Source organism: Vitis riparia, chromosome 11, assembly GCF_004353265.1.
Source record: "Vitis riparia cultivar Riparia Gloire de Montpellier isolate 1030 chromosome 11, EGFV_Vit.rip_1.0, whole genome shotgun sequence".
Classification (NCBI taxonomy): domain Eukaryota; kingdom Viridiplantae; phylum Streptophyta; class Magnoliopsida; order Vitales; family Vitaceae; genus Vitis; species Vitis riparia.
Window position 1 is genome coordinate 18,078,709 of NC_048441.1, and position 21,046 is coordinate 18,099,754.

The following is a 21,046-nucleotide window of genomic DNA, read 5'->3' on the forward strand; positions in this document are numbered from 1 at the left end:
CAGAAGACGAAAATAGTTTTATAATTGTTAAACATATTTTCTAATTATTTTGTTTTGAAAAATAGAAAATTGTTCTTGAAAATAGATGTCAAACAAGCCTATAATTCTTATCTACTTTCTATTTTTATTTATACATATTTTTGTAATCTAAATAGAACAGAAGTCTTCATGGGTTATGAAAATTATATAGGAAAATCGAAAAGAAAAGAAAATAAAAAGGAAAATAAAAGGGAAATGTGAATAAATTTAAATTCAATATTATTTAAAAATGTATACGTGAATAATTCTTTCATTTTATTTCATATTTTCCATTGAAAAAAAGAAGAAGAAAATTTGAATTTCCTTGTTATCCATTTTCCCCATTTCCCATCCTAAATTTTAGAAATGAAAATTAAAACTTTGCTTTAAATGATTCCAACTTCATTAGGAAATTTTGAATAATTCAAAATGTCACTTTTTAGGGTAAATAATGACCCCCTCAAAAAAAGGGTGGGCTAATTGACAAAAGTATTCTAAAAAGAAAAAAAGCAAAAGCTTTTATTTTAGGGAAACAAATTGTGGGTCCAAGATGTTTTATGCAATTGATTTGTTTTGGCCCTTTTGGGCATCTTATCCCAAACCATTTTTTGATGAAGGCAACTCCCCTATATCAAGAAAGCCCATAACTTCCATAGCTGCAAATAATTCCATATCCAAGAAATCCATACAAATCATGACTTAAATTGGGTTTACAAAACCCTAATTGAGAATATTTGCAGGCATTTTTAGGCTTTAATCCACTGTGGTGTGTGACATTTTCTAACTAATCTAAGAGAAAACCCATGGTCATGCCATGTCCAATTTTCATTATGTTTCTTTCTTGGTCTCCAAATAGCCTTCCCCTTGATCTTGAGACAAGCCTATAGTTTGGGAGCCATCTACATGAGCCTTGGGTTGAGAACTGCATCATAAATATCAAAGTATTAGTCCAATATATTACAAATATTTTAACCCTACTCTGAATTTAGCCTTTGTAGATGTTTATTGGCAAAAATTTCTTTAGGTTATATTTGATTTATAAAAAAATCGAGGGACAATACGAAACAAAGAAAAGAAAAAAGAAAAAAGAAGTAAATAAAATAAAAAATAAGTTTTTAGTTAATAATTTATTTTTATATGTTTTTTTAAACTCATTTCCCTTTATAACTAATTTTAATTACTTTTGATTTTTTTTTATATTTTTTCCCGGTGAAATTAAACACGAGAAAACTATTTTTTTTTTCATTTTTATTTTTTGGGAACTAAACATAGTCTTAGATTTTATTTTGATAATAAAACGTATTAGTGAAAGAAAAAAAAATTCAAAGTTTCCTATTTGATAAATAAAAAAGAAATACTATATCTTAGGTCAATGATTTATGCAAAATATAAATTATTGAAAAAAAATAGAGAATCAAAGACTTTATTATTATTATTATTATATATGTCATGAAATATCATAATCATAATTTATATGGTTTTGATATATGAAAAAATATCCAAACTCTTAGGTTACATTTGATTCATGAAAAATACTAAGCAAAGAAAAGAAATGCAAATAATACATATATATATATATATATCTATATATATATATATATATATATATATATATATATATTTTATGTTTGATTGTTCTAAAAAAATATAAAAGAAAATCAAATATAATTAAATTAGTTAGAAGTTTATATATTTTTAAATTATTTAAATTTTATTTTGATAAGTTAAAATAAGTAAAATGAGTTCAAAGTAATAAATAAAAATGCTATCGAATTTTAATCAATTTTTTTTATTTTTTTTTTAATTTTCCCTTATATTTTCCCACAAATTTTTCCTAACCAAACATAACCTTAAATTATTAATTCAATTTTACCATTACCTGAATTCTATCATTTCATCTGATTGGATATCAAAGGGTTTTACATCTTCTCCCACTTCTAATGTTGATTGATAATGGTATGCCTGATCCAACTTTTTACCATCATCACCGAAGTAAAATCCACTGGGCTAAATTAAAGAAAAAAAAAATCATAAATTAATTATAAAAAAAAATTGTAAATTGTTCAAAATGATGTTCAACCGCAAATTAAGGTCTTACTATTTTGTTCAATGACAGTGAAGATTCAACCTCCAGTATGCCCTCTAACTGCTCCTTTTGCTGTAGGAGTTGCTCCCGCTCCTTAAAATAGGCCAATTGACGGCTTACAGCATAGAGCTCCTGCTTACAGAGGTCTAATTCTGATTCCAATTTACATACAATCCCGAAGCTCCCGTACACCGGATCTTCTCTCCTGAAGGTGCCCTCAAGGAGAAGGGATTCGGCCGCCGCGGCTCTCTGCTCCGGCTCGACGGCATTGAGGATCTTTTGTATGTTGCTCACTCCAAAGAGTCTATGAGCATTCTGAAATTCCCTGTACTTGCTAGCAGGAAAGTATGGGGCTAACTCACATGTGCTATCGCATCTCTTTCTCTGGTGCTTGCATGAAGCACAAGCTGCTTGGGCTTGAGGATTTCCTAGGCCACCGCCCTCTCTGTTCATTTTTTTTTTTCCACAATTTTTCATAAACCCAAGAGAATTGAGAATAAATAGAGATTACCCAGACCAGAGATTTACCATTTTTTTCATACAATCAGATGGTGTAGATATGGAGGAATTTAATGAGGTTGGATTTCTCTGATGAATAAATAATCCAAAATCATTGGATTTATTGAAGATATTTTTAAAAAATTGTTATTTTTAATGGAATTTTGGATTTTATTAGTAATAAATAAATATAATAATTTAATAATTTTCTTTCTTTAATGGATATTAATATCAAAATGAATTTGTAATTGAGGAAAAGGAAAAAGACACATTTGGTAAGATGGCGTCCTTCCAAAAATGAAAAAATGGGCCAAAAAATAAATAAATAAAAATTTTAATTAATTTCGGGTAGAGAAAAAGTTAATTAATCGAAGGTTAAATAATAATTAAATTGAATTTGGTGGTAATTAAGTTGGAAATTAAGGTAGTGTTTGTTTTTTAACTTAATTCTAAATAGAGCTTTGATGCTTAATAATTAGGTTGTTTGATTTTATAGTATTTTATTTTTATTAAGTATTAAAAAGTAAAAAAAATCAATATGTTATTTTTTTTATTTAGAAAAAATTAAATATTTTGATTTTTTTTATTCAGTAAAAAGTTTATAATAAGTCATGAAAAAATAGGAAAATAAATAATTTAGATTTTGAAAATAAATTACTTTTAATAAAAAGTCAAAAAAACAAACACTCTATAACTCATTAAGGGAAAATAAAAAAAATAATAATAATATTTTGGTTATTGGGTAAATATTACGATTGAAATTTTTTATAAATATTAATAATTGAGGCATAGAAGGTTGATATGAGACTTACACGTAAAACGACGTCGTTTGCATCACCATCCTTTTCACCGAACGCGTCGTCAAAACGCACCGTTTTTGAGATCGCAGTTTCGCAGAGGAACAGAGAACTTCAATGGCGGAGAAACCCCAGCCAGTTCGAGTACTCTACTGTCAGGTTTGCAGTTTACCAGCGGAGTACTGTGAATTTGGATCCGATTTCGAGAAATGCAAGCCCTGGTTGATCCAAAACGCGCCTGATCTCTACCCCGATCTCCTTAAAGGTTTTCCAAACACCCAAAACCCTAATACCCCCTTTTTCAATTCCTTTGAATCTGAAATTTTGTTTCTTAATGCGCAGAGGCTGATTCAAAGGAAGCTGATAAAGTTGCTCAGCAATTACAGTCGACTGCTCTTTCTTCTGGTTCCGCCGATGGATCGGCTCCTTCTGGTGAGCTCATCGATGTCTTTTTATTGTCACTAATAAGATGATTGTTGAGGGTAAATGATAGTCTAGGGAAATCATGTTGAGGTTCTTGAGGATTTGGAAAGATGGATGGTAATAATTTTGTAGCCAAACATGGAATATCTTGGAGAAAATTTTCGGGATTTATATGTATATATCTAGATGTTTGGATGGAAATTCAAGTGGTATCACGAGGACCCGATGTCAAAACCATCCAATTTCTGCAACTTAATCGGCCAAAAGATCTTATTCCATGCGAATGATTTTTGGGGATTGTTTTATATATGGAATTATTTAGGTGTGAATAGAGAGGCATGACTTGATTATGGAAGTAGAGAGATCACCATCAAACATTTTGCTTTTGATAAGGGATTGAAAAATATTGGTGGAACTTGAAGTTATGATTTCTGCACAGATTCAAACTTTTATAGCTGGAATGTTGGTTGCTGTGGTTTTCTAGTGGTGCTGTTTGATCACATAGAATTGAATATCAAAAAGTGAGAATTTAGTGCCTGTTTGGATTCACTTCCTGTTTTCAGATTTTAAAATCAGAAAAATAGTATTAGGTTTTATACAAGACACGAAAACTCTTAGATGCTTGTATTGAAAAAGTAATGGTTTTAAAAGCTGTTTAAAAAAATTGAGGTATCAAAAAATTTTTACTACAACGAATTTTAAAATCTTTGAAAGTGATTTTTAAAAACGGAGACTTAAATGTATTTTTTTTGGTTTTCGATTTCACTTTCCATGGATTTACTTTACTCTATAAGCATGAAGCATGAGGCATGTCTATCAGGAAATGTGACACATGGTTGTAGTTGAGGACCCGCCACTTGATGATCCTAGTCAATTAGATTGTGTTGTGAAAAGTACCACCATTCTATGATTTTGACTTTCCGGTTGATACCTTTCAAGCTCCTCTAGAAAAAAGAATTCCATAGTTCTTAGTAGGGATTTATTTATTTTATTGAAGTGTATCATTCTTCAATTGTTTCTTCATAGGTAACATCTTTCTTAAATCATTAATGATTCCATATTTCCATTTAAGTGGAAATCTAGAATCTAGGTGCTTTTTAGCTTGAGATGTGAATCTTCATTTAGTTAAACGCTGCTGAAAATTTGTAAACTCCAATAAACTCTACAAGGTGTTCTGTGTTGTCTAATATGTGTACTAAAATGTGCTTTTGATCATGAAAATAATAGCGATAATTTTGGTCTCATAATTGGAGCTTTTGGTTCATTGATGTCTGTTTGTGCTCTCTTTTTCCACTTTTGATATAATGTAATCTAAAATTTTTTGTCTTTCTATCTTGATTTGGTATGCAATATGCCGTGGTAACAGATCCATTTTTTTTGTTGCTCCTTGAATCATATCTCTGTAGAAGCTCTGTTTTATGATGATAACCATATTTCCATTCATTATATCACCATTTCTTTTGTGTTATGTTAATGGGAGTTAAAAATTATCTTTACACTTTATTTTTATATTTGATGGAGCTGGGTTTGTTGCTATTACTTTGACTATTGTGTCTGGAAACTAAAAAGTCAAAATTCGGACAAAGTATATGTTATATTATTAATGTACTATTATTGTATCTTATATTTGTACCTTATTTTAGATTTTTGTCACTGTTTAGAGCACAACCGACTTATTTATCTATTTATTGTGGGTGCAGGTGGTGCTTCAGCATCTAAGCAAGAAGATGTAAAACGTCTTCCTGGTGGGAAGATAAAAAGGAAAGTAAGAGCTCTGGACAGATTACATTGTTTTGTGTATTGACTGCTGACATTTCTATTGTGAAACCTTGGCTTAAAAACTGACTTATGGCAATGAATTTTCCCTGGCCAAAGTTGGAAGGGGATGGTATAATAGTTCTGATCTTATAGTAGGAGCTTTGGATAAGCTTAAATGTGAGCAAGCATGGACAACTGTGGTCAAGTAGTGTTGAATCAGGAATAGTAGCTAATGCATAAGAATTCCGCCACTCCTTTACTACTAGGCGTTTTGATGTTAAAAAAAGTGTCCAAAAGCTTCTATTACTAGTTTTTTGTTATTTTGTTGGGTTTACCTGTTTCATTATCCTTGAATTATGTCATTAGCATGAATCTAATATCCTTGCATTTCTTTTGACAGCTAATTTTTTTCTAAATTTCTGCATTGGTGTGTCCTTGTCATGTTGTACCCTTCTTGATGCTTGTGCTTTACAGTCAGCAACCTATCTGTGGACCACATTATAAAGCAACTTAGATTGCATTCATAGCTGTGTCTTTGAAAGGAAAGGAATATTAATGTGAATTATGTGATTCTATTTCTTTTGTGTTATTGCAGGCAGGCATATTGTTTCTTCAGTTTCCAATACTCACTTGTTTGAATCTTTTTTCTGAGTATAAATATAATTGAATTTGGCATTGGATTTTGATTTGCAGGAGAAGCAAGAAGTTGTTATTGAGAAGATTGTACGTAATAAGCGAAAATGTATCACCACTGTGAAGGGGCTGGAACTCTTTGGTGAGCAATATGCTGCTTTGAATCTTATGTTCCAATATTGTTTAGTTAATTATTATTGTTAATATTTTTGTTAGTAACTTGGCTTGTGAGTTAAATTGCAGGTATTAAACTTAGTGATGCTTCAAAGAAGCTTGGGAAAAAGTTCGCTACAGGAGCATCTGTTGTCAAGGTGTGAATGATTTCTAAGAAGTAGTACGAAACTTGATCTTCCTTATGCATGCCATATCTTATTAATATTTTTTTTATGATTTGTTTTAGGGTCCAACTGAGAAGGAGCAAATTGATGTCCAAGGAGACATAGCCTATGACATTGTGGAGTTTATTACAGAAACATGGCCTGATGTAATTTATTCTTATCATTTCCTTTTCATATGTGGTGTGTGTTTCTTTGGTTATTCTCTCACTTTACTTAATGATTCAAACAAGTTTTTAACTACTCATCACTAGACAGGTTATAACTTTGATTAAGCTCCAGGTGTTGTCAAAATGTTCTAGAAAGTAAGGATATGTAGCTGCTTAAGTAGCACCATGTTGTCATTCTCCAGCCCAAAACTTTTTAAAGTCAAATCTCCTGGCTTAAGAGCATATTGACAGTACAATATTGGAGAAAACATCTCATCAAACAAAAATAGAAGCATGAAATTCAGGCAAAAACCTGGCGTTAAAGCAAGAAAACGTTGTTCTTTGAATTTTTTCTGCTATTGTCCGCATGTTCTGCTTGTCCTTCACTATTCCTCTATGCAGACAACGCTCTATTGAAATTGTTTTGAATCAACCATTTCATGCTTATATAATGTAAAGGTCAGCTTCCTTTTTCATTTGGAAAGTTGAAGGAGTAGTGATGCTCTGTTGGACGTTTTCTTTGTTAGTGAATAATGTAAGTCACAGAAGGTGCCCCATTAATTTACTTGACTTGCTAATACTTCAAAACCTTGATTTTGCTTTTTGTTAAGATGAATACTACGTTGGGAAACTTGTTTCCTAGTAAATATTTATTTGTTCTTGTGAGGATCTTGAGGAGGTCAATCTTTTCTTTAGCTGATTCAACTTTTGAACTAGTTATTGCATATTAACCCTGATTCTGCAAAGCAAGGAAGGAGCATCTAACTCATCTTGGCTGGATTTTGGCGTGGTTTGAGGCGGCTTTTGGTCTTCAGATTAATCTGGCTAAGAGTGAATTAATTCCTGTTGGGGAGGTTGAAGATATTGAGGATATGGCTATGGAGTTAGGGTGCAGAGTGGGGGATTTTCCTGTTAAGTATTTGGGGCTGCCCCTTGGAGCCCATCACAAGGCCTTGTCTATGTGGGATGGGGTGGAGGAAAGAATGAGGAGAAGATTAGCTCTTTGGAAAAGGCATTACTTGTCTAAGGGCGGGAGAATTACCCTCATTAAAAGTACATTGGCCAGCATTCCCATCTACCAATTGTCCCTTTTTCGAATGCCCAAGTTAGTGGTAAAAAGGCTTGAAAAATTACAAAGAGATTTTCTTTGGGGAGGGGGAAGCCTGGAAAGGAAAATCCACTTAATCAATTGGGAGGTGGTGTGCACTTAAAAGGAGAAGGGGGGTCTTGGCATTCGGAAGATTGTTTTATTGAACAAGGCTTTGCTGGGTAAGTGGATATGGAGATTTGCCTTTGAAAAAAATCTATTTTGGAAGAAGGTGATCGGGGTGAAGTATGACCAAGAGGGATGAGGTTGGAGAATTAATGAAGCTCGTGGTATTTTTGGAGTGGGGGTTTGGAAGGAGATCCTGAAGGAGGCAAGTTGGTGTTGGGATAACATTGAGTTCAAGGTGGGGAGGGGGACTAAGGTCAAGTTCTGGACTGACCATTGGTGTGGCAACGCAGCGCTGTCCCAAAATTTTCCCCAGCTTTATGCCATGGCAGTTTAGAAATGCAACGGTCAATGAAGTGTGAGATTCATGCCTTGGTCAAGGAGGGTGAAATCTCAGATTGTTTAGAGATTCTAATGATTCGGAGCTGGATTTAATAGAAGAGCTGCTTCTTTTGCTAAGGGACTTCAGGATTTCTTCAGAAGAGGACTCAGTGTTATGGAAAGGAGGGGGTCTTGATATTTTTCGGATTCGGGATGCTTATAATTTGCTGACTGCCCCCAATCCCCTCGTCTTTCCGAAAAAGAGCATTTGGGTGGATAAGGTTCCAACCAAAGTTGCTTTCTTTGCGTGGGAGGCTACTTGGGAAAAAATCCTCACGTTGGATAGGCTTAAAAAATGAGGGTGGCAGCTCCCTAATCGTTGTTATTTGTGTGGCTGTGAAAAGGAAAATGTAAATCACATTTTTTTACACTGTACAGTGGTCAGGGTCCTCTGGGAGATCGTCCTTACCTTGTTTGGGGCTTAGTGGGTGTTCCCAGAGACAGTCAAAGAGGTGTTATTTTGTTGGAGGGGCCCTTTGTGGGGAAAAAGATTTGGAATTCCATCCCGTTTTGTATTTTTTGGACGGTGTGGAAGGAAAGAAATAGGTTAACTTTTAGAGGGGGTTCTTTAGCTATTCAGACACTCAAGAATTATTTTGTATGTAATTTGTGAAGTTGGGCTGGAGTGTATATGGGAGAGGAGTCCTCTTTGCTTTTAGGCTTCTTGGAGTGGTTAGCGGCTCCTTAGGGGCTGGTGAGGTTGTTTTGTTTATGCGTTTTTTGCTTTTTGACTGCTTTGTATACTCCCTGTATGCTTTGTGGCTTTCCGCCCTTTTTTTAATATATTTTGTGCTCATTTATCAAAAAAAAAAAAAAAACCCTGAAGTCCAGAGATCGAAACATATTGATGTTTCAGTTTCGAACTTCTATGTGTCCGCATACATCTCTCATCATGAATTCAAACTTTTGACTACTAAACTTTGTCAGTGTACAAATTGGATTTAACTTCAGAAACTTGGACTAAGAACGCCAATGATGGCTTCTTGAAAGTTTTGAAAATTCTCTTTATCATTCAAATGTTAAAAAGATTAGAAACAATTTTTAAAATCACTGTCAAAGACATTCTAAGTTTTCAAGGCATAAAAAAATAAAAAAATAAATTGAATGTCTAGGATTCTGTTTCAAGGTTGAGTATTAGGTTGAAACTGGAATTTGAGACCCTTATCTGCAAGAGCTGTATTGTTAACCATGGTTCTCATAAATGGATCATTCAATTCTTGGTGAACGAGAGAGCTTTCTCTATGGTTGGCTTGTTCTTGATATTTTGGTAGTTATATTGTAGATTAATTTATAGATATCTTTTTATCACACAAAAAATGAACATGCCATCAGGCTGCATAAGTTAAAGCATTTTCTCTCATTTTCTCAGGTCCCCGAAACTGCAATTTTCTTCATTGAAGATGGGAGAAAGGTGGCAGCCGCCTGATTCTGGAATCTTGGCACGTCAAGAAAATGGAGCATGCCGTGTTCGAGTTGGAGTGACTCACCAAACTTACTACGTTTTCAACGTAATGGCTGCTTGACCACTCGCCAAGGTTTACCAGAATGGCATGGCCCCAAGTGCCAATCCTTTTTCCCTTTCTTCCACATCTTTCATTACAGAAATGGTACTATCTTTTTGAAATGTATGCTTAGAAAAGTAATGGACATGTCGTATAGAGGCAGGAGTGTGGTTTTTTCTGGTTTGTTTGCATGAACCAAATCCAGAGCTGGTGAAGGAAATCCTTGAGGCTTTTTCCAAGTACATTGTGTATACCAGCTGTGGCCACAGAATAATATTCTCTAGGATCCTTTTAGGAAAAGTCACTTGTACCAGAGTGGAAAGTGACAACCACCACGGTGAGTTCTCTTTTTTCAAATTTAACCATACCATTTTCTTATTCTACAAGTTGGTATGCATTCATGCAAAGGAAATTGCATTTTCCACTAATGCCTCATTTTCTCTATGGCACTGGTTTTTACCTGGATCATACGTTTCCTTTTTCTTTCAAATTGGAATTCATGAGTGGTAAGGACAGGCTTTGTTTGGGTTTTCACTGGGGGAGTCTGAATCTGAACCAAGTTTGACCGTCGGAAGATCTCTGTGGAGGTGAGTTGGACGTAGGCAGGTTCCCGAAGGAATGAAGCAGCGGCAATGTCTATGATCACGAGGAGATTCTAAGATATTATTGACTAGTTTGAATCACGTGATCTTCCTTTCAACTTTTAAAGGGGGTCTATCACCAACAACTCTTTTGTGATTGTAAGTTTATGAGGACTTTTTGGAATGAAAAAATGGAACAACTAAAATTAATCAAAAAATATAATTTCATTATTTTAACCTTGTTATGCCTTCATTGATATGGAACGACATCTCGTAGTTTAGTTAAAATTTATGTATTTTAAAATTATTTAATTTTTATATAAAAAAGAGAAAAATGAATTAAATAAGCTTATCGTCCTAATTAAAGATTTTGATTTTGAGGGACTCACATTGAATGGATGGATCTTTACAAATCCGATAAACATCACATCGAATGGATAAATCTTTACAAATCCGATAAACAGGATAGCCTTTGACACATTTGTCTGGATTGAATATTTTCAAACTCTATTTGACTTGATCTTGTCTAAGCTAGGAAAGTACCTGGTTTCGGTGACATTAGATGTCTCATCTTTGCTAAAGAGACTTTAAATTTATTTTTTATTTTTTATTTTGTATTTTTTTCATTTGATTATTGAAGAAAATAAATTTTTATATTTAATTTTACAATAAAAAATATAAAATAAAATCAAATATAAATAAAATTAGTTAAAAATTTATATATTTCAAATTATTTAATTTTTATATAAAATTTTAAAATAAATTAAATGAGCTTAAAACAATATATAATAATTTATTGAATTTAAATTATTTTTTTATTTTTTTATTTTCACTTTTCCTTTATTTTTATTTTTCCTCTTCTTGTATTTCTCCATCAAATTTCCATATCCAAACAAAGACAAAAAACTGAAAAAAGAGTTGGGATACTTTAAGATTCCAACAATCCCTTAGAATCACAGAGAAAATCCTTAACAGTGCTTGTGATGATTTCAAGAAATTTCTGTTGTCCTATATGTGATTACAGAAAAAAAAAAAAAAAAAAGAAGGAAAATCCTAAGAAAAATCCAGGAAAAAATCTAGAACTTTTTGTCATTTCAATGATTTCAGCAAAGAAAATATGAACACCAAAAACAAATCCAATTATACTGACGCGGGATTCTGCCATTGCACAAAACATGAGACAAACAAAAACAAAAACAAAAACAATAAAAAATAAAAAATAAATAAAATAATAAGAAAGAAAGAAGCAAGAAATTTCCCCCACATTCCTACGAACTTTTTACCTAATTTTTCACAATAGAGGGGTTTGCTAGCAAAACTATGCCTATTTTGAAGAAAAATTAAGATTTCGAATTTTTTATAAAACACTTCTATCCTAAAAAGCGTTTTTGAAAAATAATAATAATAAGTTTGATAAAATTTAGAAATGTATTTTTATTTAAAAAATGTTTAAAAATAAAAATAAAAATAAAAATAAAGAAACACTTGATCTATGATTTTTTTTAAAATGGATGAATCTTCTTCACTTTTTCTTGTTGGACTTATGAAAGCCATCTGAGAGTATAGTTTCATTAACCTAAATGATCTTATATAAGATAGGACTAATCACATCTTGAAATACTAATGTTCACTTAAAAATAAATATTATCCTAATAGGTGAAAAATATTTCCATTCCGTTTGTCAAAAAATTTGGTTTGGTTTGGTTTTTTAACTCCAAATTTGGTTGGTTCGGTTTTTATCACATGTAAAACCGATTATATTGTTCAATTCATTTTTTTTTATCCAAAAACCGACCAAATTGACCTTATTTGCACCCCTACATTACAAGTTATTCAATCATTTTGTTGTAATACATGATATGAAATATTTTATGTTCAATAATTAAATAAGTAACAACATGTTTAGCACAAATTTATAAGGAAAAAAAGGAATTTAGAATCAAAAGTATATAATAATTCATCTCTATAAACTATGCATAGAATATTAAAATCAGATATAATCTCATGAAAACGACAACACTAAAATCAGAAATCTTATCTTGATATGTCCGTTGAAAATAATAATTCCATTTCGTTCTTCAAACTAAATTAATAAAAAAAATAATAGCCTAATCCATCAACGATGAATTAGCCATATCAGTATTGAGTTACATCTAAGATAAGAAGGAAAAGGAATCTAACTTGATGGAATTGACATTTTTTTTCCAAAATTGAATGAATGTGATCCACATCCAAAGAAAGTATTAAAGCAAACAAAGTAAACTTTTTATTTTATCCAAAAAAATGAAAAGAATTACAAATTAGTCAATCATTTTATTATAAATACATGATATGAAATATTTTATTTTTAATAATTAAATAAGTAACATGTTTAGCACAAATTTCATAAGAAAAAAAATTTAGAATAAAAAATATATAATAATTCATCACTATAAATTATCCATATCAACATACTACCAAAATCATATGTAATCTTAAAGCATAATACGACAATACTATAAAATAAAAAACTTTAGAAATAAAATCAAATGATAACGAAAGATACCTAAAAATTTAATACTGAAAGTCATATCCAATACGACTATCAAATAAAGACAACTTTTATTCATTATTATGCTTCTAATTATATATACACATATCTTGATTGTAGAATCTTTTAAATGGTAGATGTGACAAGATTTTCTTTATATGATTGCATTGTCTTATTTGTTTTCAGTTTTTTAGAAAATATTTTTTTTTATTCTTATTAAAATTTTGAAAATATAAAAAATTGATATTTTTACTTGTCCTTTTTACCTCAATTTTTTGTAAGCTTAATTTTTGTTTTCTCTAAAAATGAAAAAAAAAAAAAAAACTCCAGTCAAAACCAACATGCACTGACATTTCACATTCCTTTTCTTATATTTTCCAAGTAAAGACAAATAGAAACAATTTCATTAATTGGCTCAGACGACAGTGTGGGAATCCACCAATGCCCTAAAATCACAGAAAGGATCCTCAATAGGACAAGTGACGAGGGAGTTGTGTTTGGATGCCCAAATAATTGAGATTACAGGATATTTGGGCAAATCCCATTAAAATCAAGTCAAAAATCTAGAACCCTCTCCGTCAATTCAATGATTTCATGGAAGAAAGAAAAACACAAAAAAACAAGTCCAAAAATTCACATGGAATCCTGAAAATTCCGCAAAACATGAGACAAACGAAGCAACAAAAAACCACGTATGTTTCTCGCTAAGAATTGACAAAACAGAAAGAAAAATTCAGACAAAATGGCCCCGCCCCAGGGTGTGGGGTTCTCAAATCCATGTTATCATGTGGGATAGATCCTAATCTTTTATTTCATACTTTCATTTCAGAATCATCTGGCTTTTGGGCTCAAGTCAAGCTTCATTTTTTGGCCAGCTCCACTTATTAACTGTCTTCCACCTTCTCCTCCATCATCATCATCATCAACCTCAACATTTGCCAACAGCCTGGTCCAGACCACCACACCACCACCCCACAACCCCACCACCCCACCATTTGTGTTTCACATTCCTCAGTCCTCCCTTCCTTCCCCACAGGGTGTGAATGCAGCTTCTCTTTTGGAATTTCCCACTTATTTTTTAGGGGGTACTTTCTAGTTTCCATACAAAAGCCCTAGTTTTTGAGGACAACATTAACCCACAAAGTGAATTTATGCAATTAAGTACATTCTTTTCTTTTGTCCCACCCCCTCTAAATCACCTTTGCTGCATTGTCTTTTTCACACATTCCATTCGATGCTGCGATGCTGCAATGCTTCTATGAAATATGTATAATATTCTTTGGTTATCATCACGTACGTGAGGTTTTGCAAGAGTTCAAATCCTTTAAGTAAGCTTGGATTGAATCTAGATTTGAAATCATTCTGTCCCTCCTTTTGATCACAAAGAGGAAAAGAAAGACATTGCACGCCCGCTCATCACAAAAAGTGGCAATTAATTTCATGGATTCATCAGGGATAAAAACACTTTTGTATTTAAAGTATGATTCGTGAATCGTGAGCCATTTTACAATTAGTAAAATGAGGAGAGAAATAATGGTGATGTGATATAAAGATTAGGTGAGATATAGACAAATTGGAACACACTTGCACATGCTAACAACTTTGTATTATTATTAATCTTTCGATGTGGGATGTTGGTAGTACTCCTTGGCTCACACTCTATTTATTACTCATGACAACATGTGAGTAGAATGTAAAATAATAATATAATTTTGGTTATTATTATCTTCCCAAAATTTTTATTTATTTTTCTTCTCCTTCTTGGTACAATAATTTGAGTGGTTAGAATGAAACTCGACAATGATCTCGGTGGCACTTGATCCATTGCTAGAGAATATTATTTTACCAAACTATAGCATATCTATATTAACTCCCAAGCAATAAGCCAATGGAATTTGAATATGATAGTGACTTCACACCTGCCCATTGACTATCATACCTCCCCTTACGAGTCTTGTTTTTTTTTTTTTTTTTCCTTTTTTCTCGGAGAAGCACTTTATTTTTTATAAATAAATAAAAAGATACTAAAGTATTGTTATGATGCCTATCAAATAAAAAATTTAAACCGTTCGATATAAGTCATTGAATAAGGATATATACAAGTGATGAGACTTAAAAAAGATGATTTTTCGATAAATACTAAAAAAAATTTATTTTGATATTATAACCAAAGAAATAAATAAAATATATTAAACGGTAGCACCTCTGCTAATCTTGATGGGGATTTATGTTTTGGCCTCCGGATGGAAGAGGAAAATGTGCCAAAGAAAGAAGAGAAGAAGAGTAGGTAAGTGGACAAGTGGGGGGGAAAGGGTGGGGTGAAGATCATCAAGGGAGTACTTGGTTTTAACTTGGTGGAAAAACCACAGTAAATGTCTTTAATGGGGCAGACCCACAACCACAATTGCACATGAGTTCAGTGACTTTGGTTGATCATTGAGCTTGTCGGAATTAAAAATATAAAAAATTTATTAAAATATGATATTTATAGGATTACTTTCAAATCTACGGTATTTTTAAGAAATTCAATTGAAAGTTGTATTTTAAATAGACAATTTCAGTTAAATTTTAAGTGAAGTTATTCTTTTGAAAGAGAATTTTTAATCGATATTATTCAAAAATCTTGAGTTTTCCCAAGACACCTTCACTCACCCAATGCAGTCAGTCCAATACTTTCCTTGTGCTGATGTGCATGTGTGTGTGCCTGCCAGTTCACAAGCATATGGCTTTCTGGATTCTCTTCATCCAAAATTTAGGCTTTTTCATCTCCATACTTATCTATCCTTGTCGCTGATTTGGAAAGAAAAGTGTCACCCTCTCATAATGTTTTGGTTGCTTGGTTTCCTACTTTGGTGGGTCTTGATGACAACATATGAATAGTATTATTAACTCTATCACTATACCATATATAATTCAATCCTAGGAAAAAAGTGCTAATAGGGGGCGGCGTCTTATGCTTCCAAAAGTTGATAGCCGATCTCGCTTCATAATTCTTATCATATGGTGTTCCCCCTCACTCATTTATCACCACAATCCCCTCACCTATAATCAAATGCATGATTTTTATATATAAACACAATGGCCCTAGCTCAATAAGTTGCTAGAAGAGACACAATCATACCATACACCAAAAAAAATAAAAAATAAAATAAAATTATCGTAAAACTTTTAATACGATCCCTAATAACCGTTCGATAATGACAAGAAAGTAGTAGAATTTAGATCGAAGTTAATCATGTTCATCATGACTCTAACCCGTGTACTAATTATAACCGGATCAATTATTGTAAATATATGTACATTTTATCCATGTTGAAATTAAAATTTGAACCCTTGGTAACAAATAGGGGTCATGAAGTTTAGGTTTGGCCGGAGTAGGGCACCATCAACCCGACATTGTCACCCTTCAACCCCTAGCATGCACCCCCATAGTACAGACAGAGTAACACAGCCTTAAATTTCACAGCATGCTAGCCTTAATTTCACAAGTGGGCTTAGGGCCGGCTAATTATTTAGCATACAACATATGATCAGCAGTGGACCCTTGATCAGTGATCAGTACAAAGGGATAGGGTGATTAATTGCCTTTGTTTATCTGTACTTTTTGGACCTCTCTCTCCATGCAAGGTCTGGTACGTGCCCAAAAAAACAAATGACCTCAGATTTCGTGGTCTCGCTTCTGGACCACGTGATCCCCTGACTTGTCTCCTATTAAGATCTTCAGTATCTTCTCATGTCATAACTTGCAAACTTCCAGATTTTGATCCACAATCCTTTCGTGTTTATCCATTAGATTCAACCTATAGGTTAATCTGATATCAAAATTTTTACTCTTTCACATAAAAAGTCACTAGGTTAGGCAGAAGATTAACCTAACCACGACCCATTCGTTAGCACTAGATGATACGACATTTATTACAAACCTCATGATGCACATGCATGTCAAAGATGAGGTTGTTTAATTCCATCACTAGGAATAGAATATGGATATGCATGGTATGCATGCATGGTCTATTTGAGATAGGCCCCAATGCTATGCATCCCTTGGAGATCTTTGGGTCAAAGATTATATGTTGAATGGGCATTACAGATTTGTGACCCCAAATCTTTTATTAAGACCCTCAAGGTGCCTATTCGATCTATGCTTAGAAATTTTTGGTTAGGTCAAAGTTCTATTTGAACATGACATTACTTATGGTGGCATATGTTTGAAGAAGAAATTTAGAGGGTTGAACATGGAAGTTTAGAGTAGAAAAAAATATCTTATTAGATTTACTTTATTTTCTCCTTTTAGAAAGATGGTGACATACCCTTTTGGACCCCGGGCTCTTTTACTAGAGCTAACGACTTTTCTAAAAGCTTAATCTATTACAACATGGATCGATGACGGGCAACGATTGTACATTTTTTTTTTAAAATATAATTTTTAATAGATGTTTAAATGGTTATGTAGTAATTAAAAGTGAAATAATTTTTAATTTATAAAAAAGGAATTAATTAAGCTTCAAAAACAGCTCAATGGCTTGTTTGAAAACTTGGGATTTGGGGTGATGATTCCATGAAAGAGCGTGGGGGCTGCTGGGTAACCTCATTTTCTACTTTACTGATATGCATGTAGCCTGGAATACATACAAACAAAATCTTACATGGAAGAAAAATCTTGGTGATGTCTCCCCCACCTCCCCATTGCATCATCCATAAATGTAAGGATCTCTGAAGAAAACTCCCTATTAATTACAAAATCTTAGAATGAAGAGAAAATCTGTGATTTGGGAAAATGAAATCCCATTGAACTGGTCACAATGCCCCCTTCAATCAGAGAAGAAAATCTGAGCAGATCCTTGTGTACAGTTACTGATTCTGACAGTATATTTCATCCCAAAATGGAAATAAGAAAGAAATAAAAAATAAATAAAAGAGAGACATTATGATTCATGGCAATGGATTGCATAATTAACCGTAGGATAGATAAAGATAACATTGGATGGTTCCTGGGTTCTTCGTCCTTGATCCTCAGCAGACCCACAAGAATGAAGAAATCTGTGGGTGGTGGCTAGGAATCTTTTGAACTGCAGCCATAAACAAACACAAAACACTTAAAAAATATGATCATCTATTCATCTCCTCCCGCAAGTGAATTTTTCCTTTTCTTTTTTTCTTTTCTTTTCTTTTCTTTTCTTTTCACTTTTGTTATATTTTTTATAACACGAGAAAGTCATGACGTTAGAGAGAATGGGAAATGGATCCCAAGTCTCGTCCTTGCAGATCTTTGAAAAAGCATCACTTGCTAGGCCACGACGTCGTTTTCAAAAGCCAAACGCCAAAGATTTCTTCTCTGCCAACGAAGATTTCATGCTCGTTTTCATGCAAATTCTTCCTCTACAAATAGACCCCTTTTCTCTCTCCCTTTCTCCCCATCTCCCCACCACCATCCCCACTTTCTCCAACCTGCTGTATTTTTAACCTCTTTCTTCTTCCATGGCTAAAACTTATTCAATCCCAACATATTTCATTCTGATCAGCTTTCTAATCAATTTGATATCCAGCTTACCCTTAACATGGGCTGATGTCCTCCCCTACCAACTCCACACCCTCACTATCGCCACTCGGCTCAGGGTGGATCTAGATGCCACTGCAAAAGCCGCTAGGGACTTTGGCAAACTTGTCCAACAAACCCCAGCTGCAGTGCTTTATCCTTCTTCCATAGAAGACATTGTGTCTCTTGTGAAATTCTCCAATAATCAGCCCTCTCCCTTTACTATAGCAGCCAGAGGCCGAGGCCATTCGCTCGGCGGACAAGCCATGGCTCCTAATGGGGTTGTGGTGGACATGACATCCTTGAAGAACTCCAGCGCTGGAATTGGCATCAAGGTCACGAGGAATCCTGTGTCCGGTTCATATGCCGATGTTGGTGGTCATCAGCTATGGATCGATGTGCTGCAGGCCACGCTCGAGCATGGACTTGCACCCGTGTCGTGGACCGACTATTTGTACCTAACCGTTGGTGGGACTCTCTCCAACGCTGGCGGCAGTGGCCAGACCTTCCGCCATGGTCCTCAGATCAGTAATGTCCATGAAATGGATGTAATTACTGGTACAATATTATTCCCTCCCTCTCATCCCTAAGCTGCTCTGATCAACAAATCCAAATCCAGTCATTTTCAATGGCATACCAGCATGTGCATTAGGTCCCATGCAGCTTTAAAAATCAGCACAAATTCTAGTCTTCATTGGGGGGTCTTAGCTGTATATTGGAATATAGCACTGTCAGAGTCATACGGGACAAAAATATTTTCAAACTTGGGAGATCTCCTGGGTGTGATCTTGTACTGCAATTTTTTCTGAGCCTAGTCTCACAGGCTAATTACAATAATTTCAACTCTGTTTTAATTACCTGCATGCATGCAGTTATTTAGGGTTTACTTTTCCTAATGAAGTCCGCGATTCAGGTAAAGGGGAGCTTGTGACTTGTTCTAAAGAGACAAACTCTGACCTGTTTTATGCCGTTCTGGGAGGTCTCGGGCAGTTTGGGATTATAACAAGAGCGAGAATCCCTCTAGAGCCAGCGCCTAAGAGAGTAAGTTTTGAGATCAATGAACTCAAATTATGAAGTGATCATTGATTCCTCATTTTATAAAAGTAACTTGAATTTGATTGCAGGTGAAGTGGGTGCGAATGCTTTATGATGATTTCTCCACATTTTCTGAAGACCAAGAGCATTTGATCTCAATCAATGGCCTGGACTATTTGGAGGGCTCTCTCATCACCAAACAGAGTCCTCCAAATAACTGGAGATCGTCATTCTTCTCCAAATCCCAATACCCAATAATATCTTCGCTACTGACCAAGAATGGCATCATCTACTCCATTGAAGTCGTAAAGTATTACGATGATCTCACAGGCCATACAGTGGACGAGGTACATATACATATGCAGCTGGTAGCTGATCGATTGGTTTCTCTTATTACCATTAGCCTTAACAATCATATATTTTTCTTGATATAGGAACTCCAAGAGCTTTTCAAAGGCCTGAGGTTTCTTCCTGGTCTTGTTTTTACAAAAGATGTCACCCTAGTAGATTTTCTAGACCGAGTTCACATCGGAGAGCTCCAGCTTCAGGCAAAAGGGCTGTGGGATGTCCCTCATCCATGGCTGAACCTCTTCGTACCGAAATCTCGTATCTCAGACTTCAATTCAGGTGTTTTCAGGGACATTATCCTCAAGACAAACCAGACCGTTGGACCCCTCCTCGTCTACCCAATGATCAGAAACAAGTAAGCATTTTGAACCATTCCCTTTTTCTTCTTCAATCAGGAATATTATAATTTTGTTCACAAATCACAACACTAAATGTGGTTAAATTTTATTTATATACTGTAGGTGGGATAATGGGATGTCTGCAGCTATACCAGATGAAGATATATTCTACTCTATTGGGTTGTTGCATTCAAGTGGGGCTGATGATTGGGAGCCCTTGGAGAATCAAAACAAAGAAATCCTGAAGTTTTGTGACAAAGCTGGAATCAAGATCAAGCAATATCTTCCCCGTTACACAACCAAGGCAGATTGGATGAATCATTTCGGTCCGAAATGGAAAATTTTCGAAGACAGGAAAGCTCAGTTTGATCCCAAAAATATATTATCCCCCGGACAGCGAATTTTCAATTCCATTTAAGCTGTAGAACTGGACACTTAGCTTCAGGTTTTTGAATCTACATTAGCCATAAAAAATATTTCCATGCATGAAAAATGCAGTATTAGTTGATTAGGTAGCGCATATGTTCTATATTCTATCTTACAGGTTGGGATGGATATTTATATATTTTTGAATAAATACATATCCGATTAGATGGAAGAAACTATAGTACTTCTTTCAGGGTTTTTGCAGTGTGAAGCTAGTATTAATTAATTGTACGGTATATAATGTATAGATTAGATTGCCAGTAATGATGATTATCTGCAGAATAATGAACGTATGGATAGAGGTGAAGAAGACAAAGAACAAGTTGTTGGGGTCGATAATATGCGTAAGGGTTTACAGCTTTAAATTCAAGTTGTTGGCAACCAGGAGACATCAAGGAAGCCGTTGCAGTCATTCTTGACTTTTATATATCATGTGTTCACTTTTTGTTATTATTATGA

The 21,046-nt window shown here is 33.9% G+C and overlaps 3 protein-coding genes across 3 annotated transcripts; 2 read left to right on the forward strand and 1 right to left on the reverse strand.

Annotated features, from left to right (window-relative positions):
* Positions 1 to 846: 846 nt before the first annotated feature.
* Positions 847 to 2,557, reverse strand: LOC117924821 (LOB domain-containing protein 22-like). The gene is made up of 3 exons (XM_034843528.1): positions 2,147 to 2,557; positions 1,898 to 2,025; positions 847 to 940 (listed from the first exon to the last, which is right to left on the reverse strand). Exons 1-3 carry the CDS (start codon positions 2,555 to 2,557, stop codon positions 847 to 849), a joined length of 633 nt encoding a protein of 210 aa, XP_034699419.1.
* A 901-nt stretch (positions 2,558 to 3,458) lies between these two features.
* LOC117925734 (translation machinery-associated protein 22-like) lies at positions 3,459 to 10,221 on the forward strand. Its single transcript, XM_034844828.1, has 7 exons — positions 3,459 to 3,664; positions 3,742 to 3,831; positions 5,523 to 5,587; positions 6,274 to 6,355; positions 6,457 to 6,524; positions 6,614 to 6,697; positions 9,661 to 10,221. The coding sequence occupies exons 1-7, from the start codon at positions 3,517 to 3,519 to the stop codon at positions 9,715 to 9,717; spliced, it is 594 nt and encodes a 197-aa protein (XP_034700719.1). The 5' UTR covers positions 3,459 to 3,516; the 3' UTR covers positions 9,718 to 10,221.
* An 8,036-nt stretch (positions 10,222 to 18,257) lies between these two features.
* On the forward strand, positions 18,258 to 20,791 carry LOC117924875 (cytokinin dehydrogenase 3-like). Its single transcript, XM_034843604.1, has 5 exons — positions 18,258 to 18,998; positions 19,354 to 19,481; positions 19,565 to 19,822; positions 19,910 to 20,178; positions 20,285 to 20,791. The coding sequence occupies exons 1-5, from the start codon at positions 18,383 to 18,385 to the stop codon at positions 20,577 to 20,579; spliced, it is 1,566 nt and encodes a 521-aa protein (XP_034699495.1). The 5' UTR covers positions 18,258 to 18,382; the 3' UTR covers positions 20,580 to 20,791.
* Positions 20,792 to 21,046: the final 255 nt, after the last annotated feature.

What these genes read in the sequence shown, in the direction of transcription:
- LOC117924821 (XM_034843528.1), bottom strand. Translation starts at nt 2,557, where the DNA reads ATGAACAGAGAGGGCGGTGGCCTAGGAAATCCTCAAGCCCAAGCAGCT. An exon ending in AGTTAGAGGGCATACTGGAG is followed by an intron (nt 2,026 to 2,146) that starts GTTGAATCTTCA and finishes TCTTTAATTTAG; the next exon opens with CCCAGTGGATTTTACTTCGG. An exon ending in GATGAAATGATAGAATTCAG is followed by an intron (nt 941 to 1,897) that starts GTAATGGTAAAA and finishes TTTATGATGCAG; the next exon opens with TTCTCAACCCAAGGCTCATG.
- LOC117925734 (XM_034844828.1), top strand. Translation starts at nt 3,517, where the DNA reads ATGGCGGAGAAACCCCAGCCAGTTCGAGTACTCTACTGTCAGGTTTGC. An exon ending in CGATGGATCGGCTCCTTCTG is followed by an intron (nt 3,832 to 5,522) that starts GTGAGCTCATCG and finishes TTGTGGGTGCAG; the next exon opens with GTGGTGCTTCAGCATCTAAG. An exon ending in TTACAGAAACATGGCCTGAT is followed by an intron (nt 6,698 to 9,660) that starts GTAATTTATTCT and finishes TCATTTTCTCAG; the next exon opens with GTCCCCGAAACTGCAATTTT.
- LOC117924875 (XM_034843604.1), top strand. Translation starts at nt 18,383, where the DNA reads ATGGCTAAAACTTATTCAATCCCAACATATTTCATTCTGATCAGCTTT. An exon ending in TGAAATGGATGTAATTACTG is followed by an intron (nt 18,999 to 19,353) that starts GTACAATATTAT and finishes TCCGCGATTCAG; the next exon opens with GTAAAGGGGAGCTTGTGACT. An exon ending in TACCCAATGATCAGAAACAA is followed by an intron (nt 20,179 to 20,284) that starts GTAAGCATTTTG and finishes TATATACTGTAG; the next exon opens with GTGGGATAATGGGATGTCTG.